Genomic DNA, 24326 nt, shown 5'->3' with positions numbered 1-24326 from the left:
TGCTCCAAAGCATCCCTCTGTAGAAGTGAGGAGTCCCAACGTCACAAAAGTCAGGTTTGTGGCACACACACACACAGTAGGTCCTTTGTGAAGAGTGACCATGCTAATGGCTGCCCTCTCCCTTCCACAGAAGAGGGGATGGATGAAAATGATCAGCTTCATCAAGAGTTTTTGCAAGTACCGTAGATTCATAGCTAATGCCAAGAATCTCCAAGAGTTGACAGATTTCATCTACCTGGAAATGTACAACAACAAAGAGAGTGAGTCACTTCCCTGACATGGTGGGCAGCCCACGTGAGCTCTCTCAAGCTACTTGCTTCGTGCCAGGCCTGCATCGGCCCTCAGTGAGCCTGGGTGACTAGGCCTTCCCAGGCCTGACTGGGTAGCAGTGCTTCTCAAAGAGCCAGCTAGTGTGGGAAATAACAAGGGCACTCCAAGCCCTCAAGTTTTACATATATAATATTTTTATTTATTTTCTGCAAATCATATACATAGGTACAATATATTCTGATCATTAACTTCTTGTTAATCCTCCTCAGACATACTCTCTGCCTCTCTACCCCATTCCAACTTCATGTGTTTGTTTTGTGTTTTCACAACCCCTCATGTCCAATTTCTGCTGCTCATATGTTTATGGGTGTGAGGCCATCCACTATGGCACGGCTGTCTTAGCAAAGAGGACTCGCTTTTTATGAAATGGTTTCTTTAGGTCATTTACTGTGGTCTCTAAAAATATCTTTAAATTCTTCCTGCTACATAATCAATACATGTTATTAATAAAGAGGCAACAAAGTTACAAGAACATGTAGTAAACAAATGAAAATCTTCAGAACATTGCCAGTGCCTCGAAGCCTACATTCTGATTACATGTGCATACCTACACATCTATGTCTCTCTCTCTCTCTCTCTCTCTATATATATATATATATATTCATAGATATAGATATAGATATGTATATTTCCATATTTTCCATTTATAATTTAACATTTTCCTTACTATTTTAGATTGAACATCCTTTTCTATCAGTACACATCTATCTGCCAAGTTTTTGACTGGCATAAAGTGTCCACTGTATAGATTAATTCAACTGCTTCATTATTTCATTCATGACCCTTCCCAAGAGTGCTTTAAGGTATGCACCTCACCAGGTGCTGAGGCTTCAGTAGTAAAAATACAAAAGATATTCTACCCTTACGACCTACAGATTCTCTACAGGAGCTGTAAGCCACAGATAATAGATTGTGCCTACCACTTTTACTTGCATGAATGACTCATGCCTCCATTTCTTCATTCATAGAATGAGAACAGTAACGACTCTTACCTCACTGAATTGTCGTGAAGCTAAGAGAGGTGACAGCTTGAACATCTTTGAATTGTGCTTAGCAATACTTTGCAGCAGGATAGTTTAACCACACTCCCTATGTAAGTGTGAGGAGTGACTTCAATAATGCTGCCAGACGGACCCCAGTTGATACTGGCAATGGTCAGGACAGAAACTCTTCCCCGCAAAGGGCATGAAGTTGAGTTTTCAGGAGTGAGCAAATTAAGCAGGTGCCATGGGAGAGAAAAGAGTGCGCACCGAACCCTAAAACAAGAAAGTGAGTGGTGTGATCTAGAAACTCCAAACAAGATGCTTGGGTTAGAGATGGGACAGGAAAGTACCTGGGGTGATGAGGAAGAAATGGGCGGTGACGGACCATGTTTCTCTGGACTCGTGAGTTATTCTAACATTCACTCAAACGAACTAAGTTTCTATGGAAACAAACGCCTTCGGGTTGTCGTTGTTCAATTTGGATTATGTAGAACATTTGCACTAATTCAGACCTCTACTGAGGCTATAAATCAGGGTGTGATTCTTCACAGTCTCACCAACACAGACTATGATGTATTTTGAAAACTCTTACTGTGACCATCCTTAAAGTGCCCATGCTATCTGCTGTGGCCAGGCTGCTCAGAGTTCCCACCATGCTGTTGGTATGAACAACCCTCCAAGATGTCTAACCCCCATCCATCTACCTCAGTGGCCCCCTGAGGGCTTCTGAGAACTTCCGTTCTCTATCTTAGCTTTCTGCTCTCCTTCCCTTTAGTTTTGAGGTTTGTTTGTTTTTTTTTCCAAATTTCCTAGCCTACATAAACCTTGATTCCTCCCTGATAAACCTGGGAGTGTCCTTTGATCAGCACCACATTCCCATCTGAAAAGCTGAGCCTTCATGGGCAATTCTCACGGTCTCTGCAGAAAGCCTTACGGATTAACATGGCCCCAGACGTGATTGTCGCTCCTGAAGTCAATTCATTGCTTAGCTATCTCTTGATATGAGTGCTGTCACACAGTCACACACCTGAGCAGAGACCTCTTCAGCAGTTGTGCACATCTGTGTAAGAGGCTGCAGGAGACACAGGATGTGTCGCCTTCACTAGGCCCAGAACCTGAGCTCACAGTGGTGAAGCCCCAGGTGAAGGTTTAGGACCCGAGAGAAACGTGATCAAACCCGACTGTAATTCCTTGTTGTCTCTCTGTTAGATTTCTCTTCCTCACCCACCCCATCTGCACGTCATACCCCAATATACCCAGGCGCCCGGAACACAGAACCGGAAAATGGAGAAACAGCCCTTGTCAAACGCCGGATATTTGGCCACAGAATTATCACCATCAACTTTGCCGTTAATGATATATATTTCTTTTCTGAAATGGAGAAGTAAGTTCTCATCTTTCTTTCCTCTTGTGAGGCTGTGGAGATGCCTCTCAAACATGAGGACCTAAGATCCTCAGGGGATGGGGTGGGAGGAAACTGCCCATTTGGAATTCTGAGAAGACAGAGACCAGAGGATTCCCGGGCTTGGGGCTTGCTGGCTGAGCACCCTAGCACAAGGGGAGCTCCAGGTTCAGTGGGAGACTGTATCAAAAACTAAGGCAGAAGCTGACTGAGGAAGTCACTAGACATTGATCTGTGACCTACACACCACACACACACACACACACACACACACACACACACACACACCCCTCCTAGCAAAAGTTGGTTTGACATGTCAGAGCCACAGTGATTGTCAGGAGAAGCACAATGATTTAGCTCTGCCAGAGAAGATGCTCTTGAAAGTTCCCGGGATAGCTGTCACCCTATCAGTTTCCACCCTTCTTCGGGTCCTAGGGGATCTTCTCAATGTCCTGGAGATCCCTAGGCTATACAGAACATAGATGTTTTTCTCTATTTACAAATATGAAAGGAACTGTCTCATGGATCACCCAGGGACCAATAGTTCTTCACTTAAAGCCAGACTGTCAAAGAAGTGTGTGTGTGTGTGTGTGTGTGTGTGTGTGTGTGTGTGTGTGTGTGTGTGTGTGAGAGAGAGAGAGAGAGAGAGAGAGAGACAGGCAGACAGACAGAGACAGAGTGTGTATGAGAGAGACAGACAGAGACAGACAGAGACAGAGAGACCGAGAGAGACAGACAGAGAATGAGATAGTGAGAGAGACAGACAGACAGTGTGTGTGTATGTGTGTGTGTGAGAGAAAGAGAGACAGACAGACAGAGACAGTGAGAGAATGAGAGTGTGTTTGTGTGTGTATGAGAGAGAGACAGACAGAGAGACAGACAGAGACAGACAGAGAGTGAGAGGTGTGTGTGTGTGAGAGAGAGAGAGTGTGTGTGTGTGAGAGAGAGAGAGAGAGAGAGAGAGAGAGAGAGAGAGAGAGAGAGGTGTGAGGGAGGGGTGTTTAGATTAAGTATTTTTAAGTCAAATGTGCTAATACACATTTACTTACTTGCCAAACCTCAAGTCAGCATACAAGTAGAAAGTTTATACATTTTTTGTATAAGCTCTAAATTATGCTCCAAATACTGTCAGCCATCTCTAATTTCATTTTTTTTTTTTTTTAAATGGAACAAGGGCTACAGATGGCTTGGCCTTTAAAGGCTAGGCTTACAACCAAAACTGTTAAAGTGGAACAAAAATCTAAAACTTACTCCAAAGCAACTTAAGATTTATGGGTTTTTGTTTGTTCCTGTATGTATTCTGTAAGGGTGGGATCCTCCCCGCCCCCCATGAGGGCCACACCATGCAAAGCTAAAAGAAATGAGTTATGTTCTAGCCAAATCCTCTCCCCCTCCCAATCCCTCCCCCCCTCCCCTCCCTCTCCCTCCCCCCCTCCCCCTCCCCTCCCCCTCCCTCCCCTCCCCTGTCCCTCCCTCTTTTCTTAGGCAGGTCTGACTACGTAGTATAGGCTAGCTCAAGCCTCCCCAGCTTCTCCAGCACAGTTTGTAGTTTCAGTTGTGTCCCCATGCCCTGCTCTGGTTCATTTTTATGGAAACAATAAGTACTTTTCTTTTTAGATTTTAGATTCTGCTCTGTTCTATGAATGAGTTCAAACTTAAAGTAAAAGATATTTGGGGGGAAAAAAAGAATTAGTAACTCCTGGAAAACATCTCCACTGGCAAAAGTGTAAGAGTGAACTAAAGATAGGCCACCAATCTATGTTCACCACGCCAGGGACATTGGTTAATGTGGTTTTCCAAAATGCAGAATGTCAAGAGAGTTTGACCCACTGCACTCTGTGGAGGGACTTCCTCAGGCCTCGGTGTTCACTGATGACCTCCCCCTTATCGAGCAGAGCCTCTGTCTTTATTGACTTGTATCTCTATCAGCCCCAGACTAAGAATGCAGACAAGACACACATAAAAAGGTGGGGAAGTTGCTTGGGATGACAGGTGCTAGGTAAAGTTGGGGGACCAGAAATATAAGCATTTGTGAGTCCTCAGCCATGGTGTCTTGTCCTGGAGCTGACCTGGACCAGCCATATCAGGGTCTTCAGTGGGAGGACCAGGGATGAAGAAAAAGAAATTATGAGAGGGAAATCTAAAAGCTAGGTTCAGGAGACCTGAGAAGGCTGTCCCAAGCCACCAATGCTTCTCTAAATGGTGCAGCTCTTCTTAGACCCCTCAGATGTGGAAGCACAGAACATTTCAGCAAAGATCATCAGAAAACAGAAGAGTGCAGAATATCTCCTTTCCCTTTAACAGGGAACATGCTGGGATGGCTACCAAGCCATTTCACAGTCAGTGAAAAATGACAAGAGCCAGTTCCTGGACCCTGAGACCCCGATGCCAGTCCATAGCAGCCTTGTCTGGCAGGACTCTGGTTATGTGAGGGATAAAAAGTCCACATCTCATTGTCAGGCCCTGCCCGCAGTCTCCAGTTTAAGCTAGTTCTCAACTTACAGCCAAGAGACACCTTGACCTTGGAAGGATGAGTGACGTTAATGAGATAAGATTGTTCCCTGAACAACCATTAAGGGAAGTCATGGGAAGTGGGGAGGGAGGGGGAGAGAGAGAGAGAGAGAGAGAGAGAGAGAGAGAGAGAGAGAGAGAGAGAGAGGCCAGTGCATAGCTCCTCCTGCTGCCACCAGCTCCCCTATCCCATCTACTTCCTTGCTTTCCCTCTGCAAACTATTCTTTGTAGAGCAGTGATCCTTAACCAGTGGGTCGACACCTTCACAGGGGTCACATGTCAGATATCCTGCATATCAGATACTTACATAACATTATATTACATTACAGAAGCAAAATTACAGACACGAAACGTAATAAAATGATGCAATAAAATGATTTTATGGTTGGGGGGGGTCACCCGCAACATGAAGAACTGTACTAAAGGGTTGCAGCATTAGGAAAGCTGAGAACCACTGCTGTACAGCAACCAGGGACACCAATAAAAAGCCTGAAACCCAACTGTTCCTCTCCTTCTGAGAATGCTCGGATGGGTCCCTCATTACCACTGAGGTTCAGTCTAAGCCACTGTCTGAGGTACTCCTCATGATGGGTGTCCACCTGCATCACAGGGCAGGTCTCCAGCTAGCACAGAAGGGCAAAGAGCAGGAGAGCCCTGAAGTTCTTGAGTTAGTCATAGGTGAGACCTTTTGCAGGGCTAGGAGGAGACCAAGGGATGGAGGAGTGGAGGTGGAGATTGTGGTGAAGATGTGTACTAGACAGAGAGCCTAGCATGGGGCCTGCTGTGTTCCCTGTGCTCAGTTGATGCTAGTGGGAGAGTTGAGATTGAGTGAATGAAGTCACAATCTGGCTCAGAACTGACCCTGCCCTTTTCTTGCTAGAAATAGGTTTGAGTTAGTCCCCGTATCCAGCATCTGCTCCTACCTTCTCTTGTTGACTTCTCCCCTTTGCCTCTTCTGTAGATTTAATGACCTGGTGACTTCAGCTCACATGTTACAGGTCAACAAAGCATATAACGAGAATGATATCGTCCTGATGCGGTCTAAACTTAACATTATTCTGAAGCTTTACCTGATTTCTGATCTTCCTCCAAAGTTGAGGGTAAGGGGTAATCCATTCCTCCATAAAACCCTAAGATTGAATCACTGGGCACCTCATAGCAAAACCACAGGAAACTGCCTCTGGAGAGGTGGTGTTTTAGGGGATGCTAAGGGTCAATAGAAGTCATTTCCCCTTCCTGTGGCCTCTAACAGTGACATGCTTCCACCCCGTGGGTAGGTGAACATCTCTGAGTCTCAGAAGGACATCATCTTCTCTGCCATCACAGAAGGCCACCTAGACAGGACCATCTTCCATGGGGCCATCATGTCCGTCTTCCCTGTCGTTATGTACTTCTGGAAAAGGTACTTCCATCGTCCTACCCACTGACTACCAAGCCAAACAGTTTTTTGCCTTCCTGAGTCCCATCATCCCCAGTTTTGTGAGGAACTAGGAGGGCTGTTCCTGCCCTACCCACTCAGCTCCACCAGCATGCATGGAGTTAAAAGGAGGACAGAAGAGTGAGAACAATAAAAACCAGAATGCTGGCTCCACACCTCTCCTCCTCTTGTGCTTCCTTGGATCAGGAGCATGAGTTTGTACCTAAGCCTAAACTCTTCTCCACTAAGCATGAGGCTGACTGCAGCTCCTGAGGGACAAAAATCTGTCAAGGCGGAAACTGTCTGTAGTAAAGAACCTTAGGCCAGAGCAGTTTCCCATTCTATTTCACCTAATCATCACTGAGGCATGGAGAGAAGTTGGTACTCAGTTTTATGTCACCTCTCTCCCAAAAGACAAATGACAAACGTCACTTTAAACTTAAAATGAAGACATGGCAAGGAGCCAATGAGGGCCAAAATTCAAAACCTAAATTACCAAAATACTTGTCAACCAAACACAACTGCACCAGGAGCCAACTGGGAGAAGCTGAAAACTAGCAGGTGACCTTCCTGAGATGGTTCCCCCATGGACGCTGAGGTACGATAGATTTGCTTCTTTAGGCAAGGGGGAGGAGATTACATTTGAGGAAAGATTCCTGCTATTAATGTCCTTTTCCTTTTATTATTAAATATGTAACTATCACCAGGTATTAGCCCACCCTTTTGAGCAAATCTCTGCAGACCTACAAAGATGGACTACCTTGTAGAGACGCTGTATAGACAAACAGATAACAAGTCTATAGAATTCCTCATTTGACTCAAACAATTTTAGGAAAAAAGTTTTTAGAGATGGTCTGAGTTGCTAGAAAGATGTAATAAGGTAAGAATCAAGAAGAGAATGTGTCCACTCTTCCAAGTAGTAAGTAAAGGCTGCAAAGTAAGAAATACAATGAGCTTTCATAATTACACTAAAAAGAGAAATAGGCTTGGGTCAAATTTGTGTTCAAGGAAAAACATTTAGGCCTAAGGATAAAGTCATAGGTGTGTACTGTGATAAGGCAAGACCATGTAAAAACGGTTGCTTTCAACTTATAATGAGCATATTATAATGAAACACGGCTTTGAACTTACTATCAGCGTCCTTCTGTAACTCCAATTCTATGTAACATTTTATCTCTGAGGTAATTTTCTAGAGAACTTTTTATGTAAGAAGGTACAAAAACACCAGAGAAAAGAAAGTTGTTGGTTGAATGGTTTGCTTGGAGAGTTTTGCCCTATCCATCCATCCATTCATCTATCCATCCACCCATCCACCTACCTACCCACCCACCCATCCACCCACCCACCCACCCATCCATCCACCCACCCACCTACCCATCCATCCATCCATTCATCCATCCAAATGCATTTGTCTTTTTGTCTATATATTTGTGTGTATGCATATGTATATATGTAAGCATGCATGAATACTTGTGGAGTTGATGGTGACAGACAGTCCAGCCTGGCCAGAGTGTGGGTGTATGAATGTTTGAATGTGTATGTGTCTATACATATCTGCCTGTGTAAACATCTTAATTCTTTTCCTTTCCTTCCTCTCTGGTTCACCAGTTTAACCAGCTTAGCCAGAGAGGTTTCTGGCTGACTCACCAGAGACAGGAACACCACCACCTTTTTACTTAATTCCCCGCTGCTAAGCAGTATGTGTTAATCACCAAATGTTAGCATTTATTAAAGCACAAGTAAGAAAGAGTTAAGTTTCCCCAATGCTTAATGAGGCACAGAACAGTAAGAAAGAGTTTTTGTTTTTTTTTTTGTTTTGTTTTGTTTTGTTTTGTTTTTTTTAGCACAGAACAGTAAAAAAGAGCTAGGTTTCCCTGGCTTTTATTTAAGCATAAAGAGTTAAATAAAGCACAGAGTTAAAGAGAAAAGAAGCCAGCGGTTTTGTTTTTGTTTTTGTTTTTTTTTAAGATGTATTTATTTATTGCATGTATGTGAGTACACTGTCACTGTCTTCAGACACACCAGAAGAGGGCATGGGATCCTATTATAGATGGTTGTGAGCCACCATGTGGTTGCTGGGAATTGAACTCAGGACCTCTGGAAGAGCAGTCAGTGCTCTTAACCACTGAGCCATCTCTCCAGTCCAAGCCAGCAGTTTTTAACCATAGCTAGGACTTTCTAGAAGTTATCAGCAAGCATTCAGTATAGTTAGAGAGCTAGAAGGCCAGAGACCATCAGTCTTCAAAGCTACATCCAACACTGTGTCCCGCTTCAACCCATTCCAGGTACAACTGTGTACCTCTGGCTCATAACCTGTCCTGCTGAGTTGTCTTCACAGTCTGGCCTGAGCTGTCCCAGCTGACTGTCAAGTCTGGGGTCCTACAAGAGCCTTCTGGGTTTCTCATGTAGTTTGCATCCTCAATGGCAATCTAGTTGGTCTGGCTACTGTGTTTCCTTTTCTTTAAAAAAAAAAAAAAAAAAAAAAAAAAAAAGGCCTGGGGGGCTGGAAGATGGCTCAAGTAGGTAGAGCATTTGTAGAAGACTTGAAATCAATTCCCGTTAGGCAGCAACCAACTGCTTACCACCTATAACTCTAGCTACAGGGAGTGTGACTCCTTCTGCTTCCTTTCTGAGCATTGTATGCATATGGTACATATACAGGCAAACAGGTACACACACACACACACACACACACACACACACACACACATCTCTTAGGTGGGTAAACAATGCATCCTTGCTTATTGGAGCAAAGCAATTGTAACAGAATAGCCTGGCCCTTGGGGAGCAGGAGATGGGAGCAGGCAAGAACCATGCTTACCTCAAGCTGAGGGAGTTCAAGTGCAGACAATTAAACCTAATCTTACGAACCAAGGAGCCCTGGGAGGAGGGACCAAAGAGGAAGTGTTGAGTGTTTTTGAAATCTTCTGGGAAGTAACATTTCACAAGTAATAGTCAGTATGACAGTAAATATACAAGTTTGAGGAACCAGTTATTTTCTGGGGGAAAAGCATGCTGGGATCCAGGAGGGGAACAAGCCTCTCAGGAAGAGACACATGGGATCCCAGCTGGGTATGCTGGGTAACTTAGGCACTAGACAGAGGTTACAAAGCCCGACATTCAAAGGGGCACAGCTAACTACACCCCAGGCTGGGCATAGTAGTTCTTCACAGACTCTGTTCACTGTGGTTCCAGAAGGGAGTCTGCCACATAATGCTCAGGTCAGTCGTCCACTGGAGCCAAGCCTGGCCAAGGAGAATGTCCTTAGACAGGCAGCACTTTCAGTGCAGTACAGCAGACCATATCTCTCCTTCTGTTGAACACCCACAGTCTGAATGGCTGATCTTACCATCTCTCTCCTTCTGCTGGACACCCACAGTCTGGATGGCTGATCTTACCATCTCTCTCCTTCTGCTGGACACCCCACAGTCTGAATGGCTGATCCCACTCAAGCTGCCCTTATATTCGTCATTCCAACCCTTCTGTGTAACTGGCAGCCATTCTTCCCACAGGTTTTGTAGCTGGAAGGCAACACGCTCCTATATAGAGTACATTGGGAAGAAGTTTGAGGATGGAAGAAATCCTCCCAAATCTGTATACAAGTACCCACCATGGAGTGGAGGTAAGTCCACCCTGGGTCCATAGCCCCATTTCTCCAGCCAGAGATGGGTAAAGAGAGAACAGAAGTCTAAAGAGCTAGCTCTTAAGAGTTACAGGGCACAAAGGTGGTGGCTATTGTAGTGGTCATCACCTTAACTTGGCCCTTAGAGAAATAGCAGTATTAGTGCTCATTGTATGATATTAAGGACGAGGGGTGCCATCCAGAGCAAACCGAGCAGGGCGTCCTGGGATCCTGCTCCCCTGCTCCACATGCAGAGCCACCGTAACCTCTTTGGCAGCTGTTCAGGAGGCTCCCGTTCAACTATCACCATGAGAACCTTAGCATTCAAGAAGTATGCATTTTTATTGAGTTAAGTGAGAAAATAAGTGAAAACTAGAAACACAGTGATAAATGTACAAATTTTCATGTATATACGTGGAAATGTAAGGGAAATGTAGGAGTTAAGTTGAAAGTGTTGAGTATCTTGGTGTTATGGTTATTAATGAGATATAGTCATTGTTAATCTATATTTATAGAACATGTGTATTTATAAAATGTGCGCGTGTGTGTGTGTGGTGGTGGTGGTGGTGGTGGTGGTGGTGGTGGTGGTGGTGGTGGTGGTGGTGGTGGTGGTGATGGTGGTGGTGGTTTAAATGAGCCCGTAGGGTCATATTTTTGAGTGCTTGTTCTCCAGTTAGTGGAATTGATTGTTTGGGAGGAATGAGGAAGTATGATCTTGTTGGAGGAGATATGTCACTAGGGGTGGGGTTTTGAGGCTTCAAAGACTTGCACCATTCCCAGTGTGCCCTCTGTCTCGTGGTAGTGGATCAACACGCGAGCTCTCAGCTCCTTCCTCACCCTGCTATCATAGACTCTAAGCCTCTGAACCCATAATTCCAGTTAAACACTTTTATAAGTTGCCTTGGTCATGGTGTTTTATCTCAGCAATAGAAAAGTCACACACACACACACACACACACACACCCCACCTTATTAACTCTCTCATCCATAGGTGGTTTTCTTGGCACAAAGTCATTGTGCTGATTATACTTTTTTTTCCAACTTGACACAATTTAGAGTCATCAGGGAAGAGAAGACCTCGGTTGAGAAAATGATCTATTGAATTGCCTGGAGCCAAGTCTGTAGGGCATTTTCTTGATTAATGATTGATTTTACAGTGCTCACCACACCTGACACTCCTAGGCAGGTGGTCCCGAGTGTATGAGAAAGCAGGCTAAGCAAGCCATGAGAAGCAAACCAGGAAGCACCTTCCCTCTATGGCCTCGGCTTCAGTTTTTGCCTCCGGGCTCCTCCCCTGAATTCCTTTCAGGACCGATTGTAAGTTATCAGATGAAATAGACCCTTTTCTTCCCAAGTTGCTTTTGGTCTTGAAAATTTTGGCACCCAGATATTTAATGTTGGAGCTAAGTGATGTGTGCTGGAAGAGAAAAGGAGACCAAGGGGAGGCCTGGTCTGCACTGAGATAGAGAGGGGAGTGACCTCATGGCCAAAACCCACCCGAGTAAGCGAGTAAGCAGCAACTCATGAAAGGAAAGGGCCAAAGAATTTTCCACCCCTAAAAAGCACTAACAAGCAATTAGGCTTCCTCAAATGTGATTCAAGGGTGCGGCAGAGAGTGGAGGCCCAGTTCATTAGACTTCAGCAGAAGGGAGTGAGGACTCTATCAGGAACTGCACTAGGTGCCATTTGCGTGATGCTTTGACTAAGAATACGGCTTCATTCTACCCTTGTCCAGGAAATTTGAGTGAAGTTGGATTTAAAGACAGTGGACTAGTTTGTCTGGCAGAGGAGGTTTTAAGATAGGAGAACGTTTAGTGTAATAGGAATTAAAATCCAGCTAGTCCATATAAAAGCATGCTCTCTGGGTATTTTATTTACAATCTGTAAGCCTAGATTGGGCAGATTTGGAGCCATGCCAACTTACCTCTCAGTCATATGTCCCTTGTTATTTGTTGTTTCTCACCATGTGATCATGGTTCATGGCAGCCTCCGCCACTCTCCACATCTTTTCTTCTTCCCTTTGATCTCTCCTGAGACCGCCCCCCTCAATCTTCAAGTCCTACCTTTGACCAGTTAAATTGGGGAGCAACATTTATCACTTGCTCCTCAGGGTAACCAGATCTCAGGAGCCAGTATTAGCATTTAAACACAAGCAGCACCGGACCGAACCCCTACAGTTCAGACTGGCGCTTAGAAAGCGGATGCAATTATTTGAAGAGACTGGAGGGACCAAGAACACTGCACCAAGGCAGTAGGAAAGGTATCCTGAGGACAGAACCTCACACATCAAAAGCTCTAACCTTGGGAGGATGCAGGCTTGCTTGAAAGGAGAGCAGAAGTCAATGCAGCCGTGGTCCAAGGGGACCAGACAGTGTCATCCATGTGACACATCCATGTGTGGAAGACACAATATTGAGAGGAACATGTAGTCTTAACCCTCTGTTTCAGACTAAGGCCAGTCAAGGTGTTTCATGGTCAGAGTTCCTACAAGGAGGCACTGAGAGACCACTGTGTGGATGTGAAGGTGGAACTGAATTTGCAGTAGAGACTCTAGGATACTGGATGCCAGCACTGTGGAATGTCCAGGAGAACTGTAGGAGAGCACGGCTAGCCCAAGAGGGAGGGTATGTGCCCTGCAGATACGGAGCAGAAGTGGTGGGCCTGCCTAAGCCCAGTGGAGCCCAGTCAAATTTATCATAAGTCCTAGATGCTAAATACAGAATTGCAGGATTTGGTGTTTTCCCTGCAGGATTTGGGGCAGGTTTTGGTCTAATCACTCCTTGCTATGCCCCAACACTTCAGCTCTGTTTAGTTTTGGTTTTGCTTTTCTTTTACAAGGCAGGGTTTCTGTCTATAGCCCTGGTCCTGGCTGTCCTGCAACTCACTATGTAGGCCAAGCTAGCCTTGAACTCAGAGATTCTCTGTCTCCCTAAAGTGTGGCCACCATACCCAGGTCTGATTCTTCAGTTTTGAAGAAGGAATATTTACTATGTATTATTATGTTTTGCAAGCGAAGGGACTGGGGTAGCAGAATAAACTCCATTTTGTTTTTAAGACTCCATTCTAAGTTAACTTTCCCTTAGAGAGGCATGGTCCCCTCCCTTGAGGCCTGAGAAACAAAATTATGAAATGTCCCTGGCAGTTGCAGACACAACAGCTGCAGCTGGCTGATAACAGAGTGGGCTAAGAAAACAAACCTTTCCCAGGTCAAGGTTCTCCTTTTTGATGTATACTCCCTCCTCGTGGTTTAACCTGGTGCTATAAAACAATTAGCTTGAAAGATCAACATTCATTTACCCTCTTACTTAATGCCAAGGCTTTCGGTGTTTTCCTTTATAAACCCCCTTCACTTAGACCTGGGGGTGTATTCTTCTTCCTGTTCCATCAGGAAGGTTGGTGGCCCCAGCTCTAGCTTGAATAAAGACCCCCATGGGATTACATTGGGTTGTGATTCCTGGTGGTCCCTTTGGGGTTTTTACAATCTGGGTACAACAGCAAGTATGTATTTTGGGTTTTGTTTTAACTTTAGAGGGATTTTTAAACTTTATTTATTTTATGTAAATGAATGCTTTGCCCAAGGAGGAGAGAACAGGGTGTCAGAGCCTCTGGGACTTGAGTTTACAAATGGTTGTGAGCCACCATGTGGATGCTAGGAACGGAACCAGGTCCTCTGCGAGAGCACAGTTAAGAGTGCTCTTAACTGGGAAGCCCTATCTCTGGCCCCTGCTTTTGTTGTTTGTTTGTTTGTTTGTTTGTGTCTTTTATAGAAGCTCAACAATTAAGGCTTTGGACTTTTAAAGTTTGGAAATTTTAATGACTATGAGGACTTTCCATGTTGAGCTGAGTGCCTTTATGCTACAAGATGCTGCTGAGCCAGTGGCCACGAGGGATAGGTTATGGCCTGAGAGCGATGGTTCGATGGTTCGGTTGGTAAATATGCCTAATGACCCCGGAATCCACACAGTAGGAGAGAACCGACTTCAGCAGGTTGTTCTCTGACTTCTACAACTGTGCTGTGGTACATACATACATACATACATACATACATACGTACATACATACATACATACATACATACGCATGCATGCACTGCACATAGACACATTAATAAATAAGAACGTAATTTTTAAAAATGGTATGTTTGAGTGTCAATTTGACAGTGGGTGGAGCATGGTCATTAGTACGAGTTGTCGGCTTGGCGGAATCTCGTATCACCCAAGAGCCAAGCCCCTCAGCGCCTGTGTGGAGGAATTGAAGGGGAATACCTGTGCCCCGAGGCAGCGCCATTCCCTGACTGGGATCCTAGACTGAATGAATGGAGATGTGGAACTGGGCAGCAGCGTTCGCCTCACTGTCTTCTAATTGCGGGTGCATCCCGACCATCTGCTGCCTGTCCCCACCACCTTAACTTCCCCGTCACGACGGTCTTCCACTCTTCTTGTCTAAGCCCCTTGAGTTGAGTTTGTCTAAGTATTTCAACAGAGCAAAAGGAAAAGCCAGTAAGACATCTGCGATTGAATGACTTGCGATAAGCAACTTAAAAGAAGGGTTTGCCTTCACTTACATTTCAAGGAGATTCGAACTGTCTTGGAGGGGAATGGCAGAAGAAGCAGGAAGCTGGTCGTGCTGTATCCTCGACAGGAAGCAGAGGAAGAAGAATGCTAACTCTCAGCTCACTTCCTCATTTTTACTCAGAGGGTCTTGCCTCACGGACTAAACACCTCTGGAAACACTGTCACAGAAATACGCAATCAAACTGACAGCAAAGATGAACTGTGGGGGACAATGGAAACTGAAATTGATAGGCAGGCCAAGCAGAGAATTCTCCTCCTGAGACCAGTTGCCTTAGTGGTGGCCAAAGAGCTCCCCACTTTTACTGTATTTCCTAGAATAGGATTCCATAGAAATAAACCCCAAAGTCCTATTCAGTCGCAACATAAAAAAGAGAGGAGCAGGAGAATCTGAATCATGGGGTCAGGGCCCCAAGCCTAGAGAGTCACATGGGCCGAGGAGTCCTGAGATGTGCTTCTCACTGTCAGCCCCAGACCCCTGATCGCAGATACAAAGTCAGGCTATCGGTAATGTTCTGTCATTGACATTCTATAACCTGCAGATGTTAAACAGCGGCTTTTGCCCTTACTTGAGAAAATCTTGTTTTGTTTTCTGAGTGATGCTATATATAGAATTTTAATGTGCCTCCTCCTTTCTTCTCAGGTGACCATACTGTCTTAAGGTTCAGCTTACTCAGAGGTATTGAGTGGTTTCGTCCTCAGCATCCCCGGGATGTACTGACAAATTCACTCCAAAACTGTGAGTTGAAGATTCACTGATTGAAAAAGTTCCCTGGCCAGGTAGGGTAGTTCTAAGTCCAAATCAGCCCATTTTCCTATTAATTATAAAGAGACTAAGCTCCTCTGATGTAAATGAATAATTGTTCAAGGCTGTATAGCTTGTGAGTAGGATGTGTAAGAAGTTTTCCTGGTTCCCCTCTAGGCTCTGTGCACAGCTCTCACCTGAATAATCGTGTCTTGTCCATTCCTTTGTAGCCTTCTGAAGAAGAGGCATAAACCCCTCTGTCTCAGTCTGGTTTGAGCCTAACACAAAATGTTTTCTAAGAGACCACAAAAGGCTTTCTCCTTTCACAGCATCCACCTGCTGATTTGAACAGCATCTCCATCCTGCTTTCTGGAGACTCCTATCACTATGCTCCTCATTACTGACTGGTCCTTGCCTCCCTTACTGAGAGCACAGTATGCTCTCTTCCCCATCTTCCAACTCAGAGAGTCAACTTTACTGCCAAGCATTAAACCCGCCTTTGTTTCCACACAGAATCCATGCGTCCCCGGTTCTTAGCTTGTATTGGGGGAGGAAGTTAGGCTTTTCTGCTTCTCTAAGGCATGAAATGCCAGGATGGTTGTGATTCTAGTGGTCCCGTTGTAAGATCTTTACTTCCACGGGTCTATATGACTAACATCGTGTACAGCCTCTATAACCAAATGAAAGCTCTCCTGAGAAAAAGAAAACGAATCACGCAAACCAGGTCTCCGGGACCCCCTACAGCATGAGTTCATCTCCGCTTGCCTAGCAGCTCCTTCCCTGCAATGTGAAACAGACAACTCTGCAGCCCACGTTTTCTTTACTGCAAAAGTAGAAGCTAATGCAATGCACCCTTTCTATCCTAATAATGAATTTCAAACCCAACACAAACTGGTTGATTTAAACCATGCATGCGGCCATAACTATTTTATTTAAAAAAAGAATATGTGGGGTTGGGGATTTAGCTCAGTGGTAGAGCGCTTGCCTAGCAAGCGCAAGGCCCTGGGTTCGGTCCCCAGCTCCGAAAAAAAAGAAAAGAAAAAAAAAAAGAATATGTACTTATACAGAATGAAGATACCTTTAAATTTAGATCCTTATAGCTATAAAATAAGACATATTACAGTGGTTAAGAGCCTGTAGTGCTCTTGGAGAGGACCCTAGTTCAAATCCTAGCAGCCGCATCAGGTATTAACTAGCTGCAGAGGACCTGACACCTCTGGTCTCTGAAGGGGGCACCTCTTCTCACACGGCTTGTGCACACAGACATGCACAGTTAAGAATAATAAAACAGGACGAGGCATGACAGTGCACGCCTTTAAATACCAGCACTCAGTCGAAGCAGAGGAAGGCAGATCTCCGTGAGTTCGAAGCCAGCCTAGCGTACATAGTGAGTTCCAAACCATCCAGGGGTACGTAGAGAGATCCTGTCTCAAAAAGAAGAGAAGGAGAAGAAGTTTTAAATTTTTTGGTAAAAGATATGTCTAATTTCACTCATTCATAAACGCTTCGCTTCCAAGAATAGCAGTATGTTTTTTTAAGCAGCTAGAAAGTCAGAGTATAGGAGCCTACATTCCTGTTACAATGCTGTTACAAGGTACCCCTGGGTTTTGAGAAAAGCAAAATACTCCAAACCGCGTTCCACAGCGTGGATATATTTGCACGCTTAATCACTAGGGAGTGGAACTTTTTTTTTTTTAACTATTTTACCTAGTTACATTCCAAATGGTACCCCCTTCCCTGTCCCCCCTCCCAGAGTTCTTCACCCCATCCTCCTCCCCTTTACCTCTAAGAGGGTGCTCCTACACACACCCACATCCCTCACCCACCCACTTCTAGCTCACACACACTTCCCTCCAAACATCCCCCTTCCCTGGGGCATCAAGTCTCTACATGGTTAGGTACATCCTCTCCCATTGAGGCCAGACCAGGAAGTCCTCTGCTACATACGTGCCAGGGGTCATGGACACCAGCCCATGTATGTTCTTTTATAAGTTGGTGGCTTAGTCTCCGGCAGCTCCCAGGGGTCCCAGTTAGTTGACACTGTTGTTCTTCCTATGGAGTTGCCATCCCCTTCAGCTCCTTCGATCCTTCCCCTAACTCTTCCACAGGGGTCCCTGACTTCCGTCCAGTGGTTGGCTGTAAGTATCTGCATCTGTCTCAGCTGCTGGTAGAGCCTCTCAGAGCACAGCCATGCTAGGCTCCTGTCTGCAAGCACAACATGGATTCAGTAATAGTGTCAGGGTTTGGTGCCTGTGCGTGGACCGGTCACTGGATGGCCTTTCCTTCAGTATCTCCTCTTGAGGATAGAAGGACTAGTAAATGTGGCCTTATGGAAGTAGGGATGGCCTATTGGAAGAGGTCTGTCACTGGGAGTGGGCTTCAAGGTTTCAAAAGCCCATGCCAGGTCTAGTGTCTCTCTCTTGGCCAGAGGCCTGTGGATCAGGATGTGAAGCTCTCAGTTACTGCTTCAGCTCCATGCCTGTCTTGTGCCTGCCACGGTGATCACAGGCCCCAATTCAATGCCTTCTTTTATAAGTTGCCTCAACCATGGTATCTCCTCATAACAACAGAATAGTAACTAAGACACAGAATGGCTAGATGATGTTTACAATAGTAAAATGTGTCATTCTTGTGCTTTTGGTTTTTCTATGGCGTAACTCAAATATGTAAACACACAATCCGTTAAATAAAGATCTTTTATCAAGTATCAAAAAAAATCTAGTCTAGAAATAAATGTGTATAAGAGGCTAAAATTGATTTCTTCAGCAGCTGATCCCGGTAAGTGGGCAGGAGGAGCAGAGGGGAGGGGTCTTTGCTTTGCCAGGATATGGAGTATGCTGTGCATTCTGACTCCTTTGTTTGTATCTTGTTTTGGTTTTTTTTGTTGTTTTTTTTTTGTTTTGTTTTTTTTTTTGTTTTTTGTTTTTTTTTGTTTTTTTTTTTTTTTTCCGGAGCTGGGGATCGAACCCAGGGCCTTGCGCTTGCTAGGCAAGCGCTCTCGCTGAGCTAAATCCCCAACCCCTTTGTTTGTATCTTACTTTTACAATATTTATTTATTTGCTTATTTATTACCAGTACACTGTTGCTGTCTTCAAGACACACCAGAAGAGGGCATCCGATCTCATTACAGATGGTTGTGAGCCACCATGTGGTTGCTGGGAATTGAACTCAGGACCTCTGGAAGAGCAGTCAGTGCTCTTAACCACTGAGCTATCTCTCCGGCCCCTTTGTATCTATCTTAGCTTCATCCAGCAACCTTAACCAGGCCAGTCAACCTGGCCTTTGTGATGGATGCTCAGAACCAAAACTGGGGTCTTCATGCTCGTGCAGCAAGCACTTTGTCAACTAAAACCATCGCTCCAGCCTCATCCTCTTCACCTTGTATCTGTCCTTTTAGACCAAAAATACCCTAAAAAAAAAAAGAGGAAAAATAATCATGCCAAGTCCAGAACTGAGGTGGATGATTCCTTATCAGCTTCCCAGTACTGACAGAACCCTTTTGGTCAGAAATAAAATGTCCTCGCACCATGCGGAAAGATCAAAAAGGAGAATGGGACAGCCCAGACAGAGCAAGACCAGACCATAGCGGGTAAGATGTGGACAGAGTGCGAGAGACAGCCCCGGCTTCCCATGCCCTCCTTGAGACTGGGGGGGGGGGGTCTATGAGTTTGTGGGTTAGGTCACCTGACCTGAGCTTAAGATATTAGACCACAGTTCCATAGCCTTGTTCAAATCGTGGCTCTGGGCTGTTGAGAAATCTCATGATGGATGGATGGATGGATGGATGGATGGATGGATGGATGGATGGATGGATGATGGATGGATAGATGGATGGACGGACATGTCACCAAGTACCACAGGAAGTGAGGTGCTCCATTTTCACAGGGACTCACTCCCATCCATTGTCTATGCAAATCTTGAGTGGGAAGGGGGTGAAGGAGCTGTTGGGCTAAGCAGGCAAGTGACTTTCTCATGTAGCACTTCCTGTTCATTGTCACATTCTTATCCTAACATAAACATCCCTGCAACTTTCCGTGCATGGAAACAGTTGCTCTTCCCTGAGTTCTGAACAAAATTTGACAACTAATAGATTCCATAAAATTTTTTTAAAACCAAAACACCTAAGCAGCAGGCTTTGTTTCAGAATAACCAGACTCATTGTGTATCTATTGAAAAAGTCAGGAGTAAAAACCACAGGATTTTATGAACTAATCAATGTATCTGTGCATTACAGAATACAGAACTACAAAGCACACTAAAGAATCTCTTAAGGGGGCACAAATGTGTCCTGTACCGATAACTTTTATCCTAGACTTTCCCAAGGGATAAAATACATTACAATGTTACTACAACAGGGCCCATGACCCCCAGGGCTGAAGAAGTTTAGTGAGGCTAGAATTGCAGCAGGTAGTGAAAGACAGTAGGCATGCTTATCCTCAGAGGATGTCAGAGGTAAGCAAGACCCAGGTAGAGTGCTTTAAGGACCCCCCAGGATGGCCCATCTAAGACAAGTATTCAGCACAAGGAAGGTTCAGAAGGAAGAAATGAATCTTCCCTTGCCTCACAGGATAGAAGCTTAAGAACAAGACCTCAATTCATAACGAGAATACTGACAATGAAACAGAATTATAATTCTTAAAAACCAGGTAAGATCCCAGAAAGGAATGAAGAAGAGCCTCATTACTAAGATTGATATCTTTGGAAAGAACTTAATCCTAAAAGAGCAAGAGGCCAGCACTTGAGACCAGAGAGGATACAAAAATACCCACAGAGTTACTGAAGAGAATCTAGTGAAATGCCCACTTTGGGGTCCCGCACTAAGTGCTCTCCTGGTAGATTAAGACATAGCTGAACCTATTAGCAGCCAACAAGTCTCACTTAAGGAAAGAAAAGGTGGTTTCATTTGCATGTGCGCAGGTGCGCATGTGTGGGCATGAGAGAGAGAGAGAGAGAGAGAGAGAGAGAGAGAGAGAGAGAGAGAGAGAGAGAGAGATAGATTGATTTTTGTCCTGTTTTCTCATTGATCATTAATAGAGGGATACTCCTATAGCTTTGCCCCTTACAGGCATGTGATATATAATTTGTAGGGCAAAGGCCACATTTTATTTTTCTTTGTACTCCCAGTACTCAACCCAGTGACACCTTAATAGTTTCCCCATAAATACATACCCAATACATGAGTAAATGAATTGGCCACACCACTGGGCATGTAGTAGAGAGAATAAGCCATGAAATTATGCTTTTGCTTTTCCTGGCCTCAGAATTTCCTGACCTATGACAAGAAAACAAAACCAATAATCAATTACAGCCATCATGACCACAGCAAAGAGGGAACAGTAATGAGTGTCTCTTTATGTTCCAATCATTCTTGGTGCTTTGAGAACTTTTTAATTTTTTTATTCTTAGGGAGTTCATACAGCCCATTTAGATCAAGGAGTGACCAAAAGACACAGAGGAAGAGAGACAGAAGGATCCATCTTCAGAGAAGCCTTTGCAGGTGCATGCATCGGAGAGAGACAAGAGAAGTATGAGGACATCTGTCTCTCACATCCACCACCACTGGATCCAGACGTTTCCTCAAGGAGAGGGATTGGCTTATGTGTACAGGACCTTGGGGTACTAGACTTCACCCCTACACAATAATCGGGTCTACAGGTCATTAGCCAGAATAAAGGATACACCCTAAATAGTATCTTACGTTCTCACTCATATGTTGAAGCTAAAGTAGGTTGAGCTCACAGAAATAAGGGCTAAGATATAGGTTACCCTGGGAGTCAGGGTGGCCTGAGACGGTTAGCAGAAGACAGAGGCATGCAGCTGGATAGAAAGAAGTTCAAAATTCTATAACACAGTATGACTATTGTTGATAACAGTACACCACTAGATAGTAGAAAGGATTTTGGAGGTTCCCAGCCAAAAAAAAAAAAAAAAAAAAGTAATAAAATCTAAAACCACGGACATGACAATGACCTATATGGATGGTACATATCATATATGTGAGTTGAAATATCATACGGTGCAACACAAATACATAGAAGCAATTTGGGGCGGGGGGAATGGGGCTAAATATGTAGTTCAGTATCAGAGAACCGGCTTAGCACACGCAGGCCCTGTTGTCAATCTCTAGTAACTCTTCTCATTTTTAAAAAACACAGAACACCTAGTGTGGTGTTTTGTGGGTCCTACAGCCCCTGGGTGGGGCCTGGTGGACCCGGTGGTGGACTCTGGTGGACCTGGTGAGGGAGGCTTCTATATTGCCCTAATAGTACAAGTGCCCATGTTCACAGGCATCCTGCGTGACACAAAATAGAGGGTCTATTATATCTTTATTACCGCCATCATCCCAGCCCCACACCTAGCCAAGTTTCACGAGGTCAGGGAGCAGGGCCTGATCTGCTGATTCTGGATGAGAGTATTTGAAGACTGAGGGCGGAATAGCCCTGGCTTGTAGATGATTCATGATGTCCACTTTCTGGGCTGCCCAGTCACTGAGGCCCAGACGCACCAGAAGCAAACCTTCCAGTAAGGTGAATCATTATCTCTGGGTTTCTGTTTCAAAGGGCAAATAAAACACCAATTGCCTCAATGTTATAAAATATACACAAGGAAGGGGAACGAAGCACACACTTGGAACTCAAAGACGAGAGAGGTTTTCCAGGAAATGGAAAGTGGAAAATCTCTACACTTCTTATAGGTTGGTGCTCTTTCTACTGTAGCTGTCAAATCCCCTTGGGACTTGTGGCTTCAATGTTAAAAGCCAACATGATGGCTAACACAGCGGTGGTATTACTTTTGATGCCTTAAGAATAAAAATAAACATTGTTTACATATAATCTATCAATGGTTTTCCAGAGTCTCAGAACAACCCAGTTCCTTGTTTCTTCTTCCCACCCTGTTCTGCCCTCCTGTCAGAGCATCGCACATTCTTAGTCTGAGCGTACAGACCGTAAGGTGACCGGAAACTGCAAGCATGGTTTATAGAGATGAAATGTTGCACCATTTTTTTTCCCCTGAGAGAGATGGTATGTAGATGTTGTCACATTTATTTCCTGAGAGAGAAAAGAGGAAGTTCATGAACGTCGGGGAGGGGCAGCTGTGTTGTGTGCTAAGTGCTTGACTTCGTTACTTTGGTAAAAAGGTTAAAAAGTTCCTAAAAAGCCAGCGCACACATCAGTTTAGGCTGCTGTAACAAAACCCCTTAAACTGGGTGGCCGAAACAGACGGTAGTCCTTTCAGTGTCAGAGGGCGAACGTCTAAGATGGACTCACTGACCATTTCATTCTCCTTGTGGTACACAAATAGTTTTCTTCATTCTCTATGCCCTTCTGGAAAGGAAAGGTAAAAGACAGTCTTTTGTATGAATTAGGTCCCTTCCATTGTATGAATTAAGTCACAAAATCCCATCATGAAGAGCCCACCCTGAGACCTCTTCCAACCCTAATTGCTTTCCAAATGCCTATCTCCTAACACCATCTAATTTAGGGACTTCATACGTCATTCGTTCTGTCCACAGCAGTGATTCAGAATAGCAATGACTGGGCTGAAGAAATGGTTTGGTATGTAGGGCCCTTGCCCTTAAGTGTGAGGACTTAAGTTCAAATTCCTAGACCCTCTGTAACGCCAAATGTATGTATGTCTATGATCCCAGCAATTCTGTGGCAAGATGGGACAGAGAAAGGAGAGTTCCCACAAGCCTGGGGGCCAGCTAGCCTTGGGTGTAGAGAAGTAAACAAAGCACCCTGGGGAACAACGTAGAAGGTAAGGGGCAACCTCCTAGCTTGTACTCTGATGTATACACACCCGCACCATGATGAACACAAACGGGCACTCATGAGCGTGTGCATGCGCACACACACTAAGAAAGGCAGTGATGACCTTGACACCCGGGCCGCTGCTCTCCAGCTATTTCCTCTGAATTAAGAGGAGAAAGGAATTCAGAAAGCTATGGAATTTAGGAGCCTTCTCCCACGGTCATCTATCTGGGGTGTATAACAAACAGGCACTTGTTCCTGCCTCTCCAGGAAAAGCACCAAACAGCTGCTGAGGAGAGGAACTGAGAAAAGTCCCCACACATCTGAACAATAGCCAGTGACCAGTTCCTCATTGACACGTTTGTCTTTCCAGGAAGACTACTGTCTAAGACCCTCCAGCTGGGACGTCCATCCTGACATCTCTGTTCACTACGTGTGCAAAGGACGGTATCCTAGCAACCCTCTGAGAGCAGCAGTTGTCTCTCCTACACGATGGGAATGGCAGCATCTTCTGGCACAGTCACGGGCATCTTGTATACCACACACAACATCTCTGGCCCTTAGAAAACAAGAGATTGGATTGCTTTTACCCTAGGCCACACTCTTTGTCCTGTATGTTCTTAACATGTGCTGACACCTCTATATGGCAAGGCCAACCGCGCCTTGCTTAACACAGTATCTAACGTGTGACAGGTCCAACAAAATATCTGTAATGGTGAAAACTGGATGAAAAAAATTTCCTCATCTATCCAAATGGAATAGAATGGAAATATAAAGTGGAATGCTGTGCGTGTGCGTGCGTGCGTGCGTGTGTGTGTGTGTATACAGGCAGGTATGTGCCATGGCATAGATGTAGGGGTCAGGGACAATTTCAAATGTCAATCCTCACCTTCCATTTCATTTCAGACAAGGGCTTTGTTTTAGCTTTTAGCTTTGAATACAAAAATCAGTTGTCCCACAAGAATCCTGGGAATTCTTCTGTCCCCACCTCCC

The 24326-nt window shown here is 44.8% G+C and overlaps 1 protein-coding gene across 2 annotated transcripts in view; it reads left to right on the top strand.

Moving 5' to 3' along the window:
• Window positions 1-21488, top strand: part of Rgsl1 (regulator of G protein signaling like 1) — a 50978-nt gene extending 29490 nt beyond the window's left edge. The window contains exons 15-22 of one of the 2 annotated variants that reach the window (XM_032915081.1): window positions 131-260; window positions 2523-2697; window positions 6189-6327; window positions 6505-6629; window positions 10157-10266; window positions 15481-15576; window positions 18980-19171; window positions 20989-21488. In XM_032915081.1, coding sequence (XP_032770972.1) covers window positions 131-260; window positions 2523-2697; window positions 6189-6327; window positions 6505-6629; window positions 10157-10266; window positions 15481-15576; window positions 18980-19071 — 867 coding nt within the window. In that variant the 3' untranslated portion in view covers window positions 19072-19171; window positions 20989-21488. Of the gene's footprint in view, window positions 1-130; window positions 261-2522; window positions 2698-6188; window positions 6328-6504; window positions 6630-10156; window positions 10267-15480; window positions 15634-18979; window positions 19172-20988 lie in introns of those variants that run through there. The other variant, XM_032915082.1, reaches the window with a different exon arrangement.
• Window positions 21489-24326: the final 2838 nt, after the last annotated feature.

This window comes from Rattus rattus, chromosome 10 (genome assembly GCF_011064425.1).
Source record: "Rattus rattus isolate New Zealand chromosome 10, Rrattus_CSIRO_v1, whole genome shotgun sequence".
In the NCBI taxonomy this organism is placed as follows: Eukaryota; Metazoa; Chordata; class Mammalia; order Rodentia; family Muridae; genus Rattus; species Rattus rattus.
This window is presented reverse-complemented; position numbering and strand designations above follow the sequence as displayed.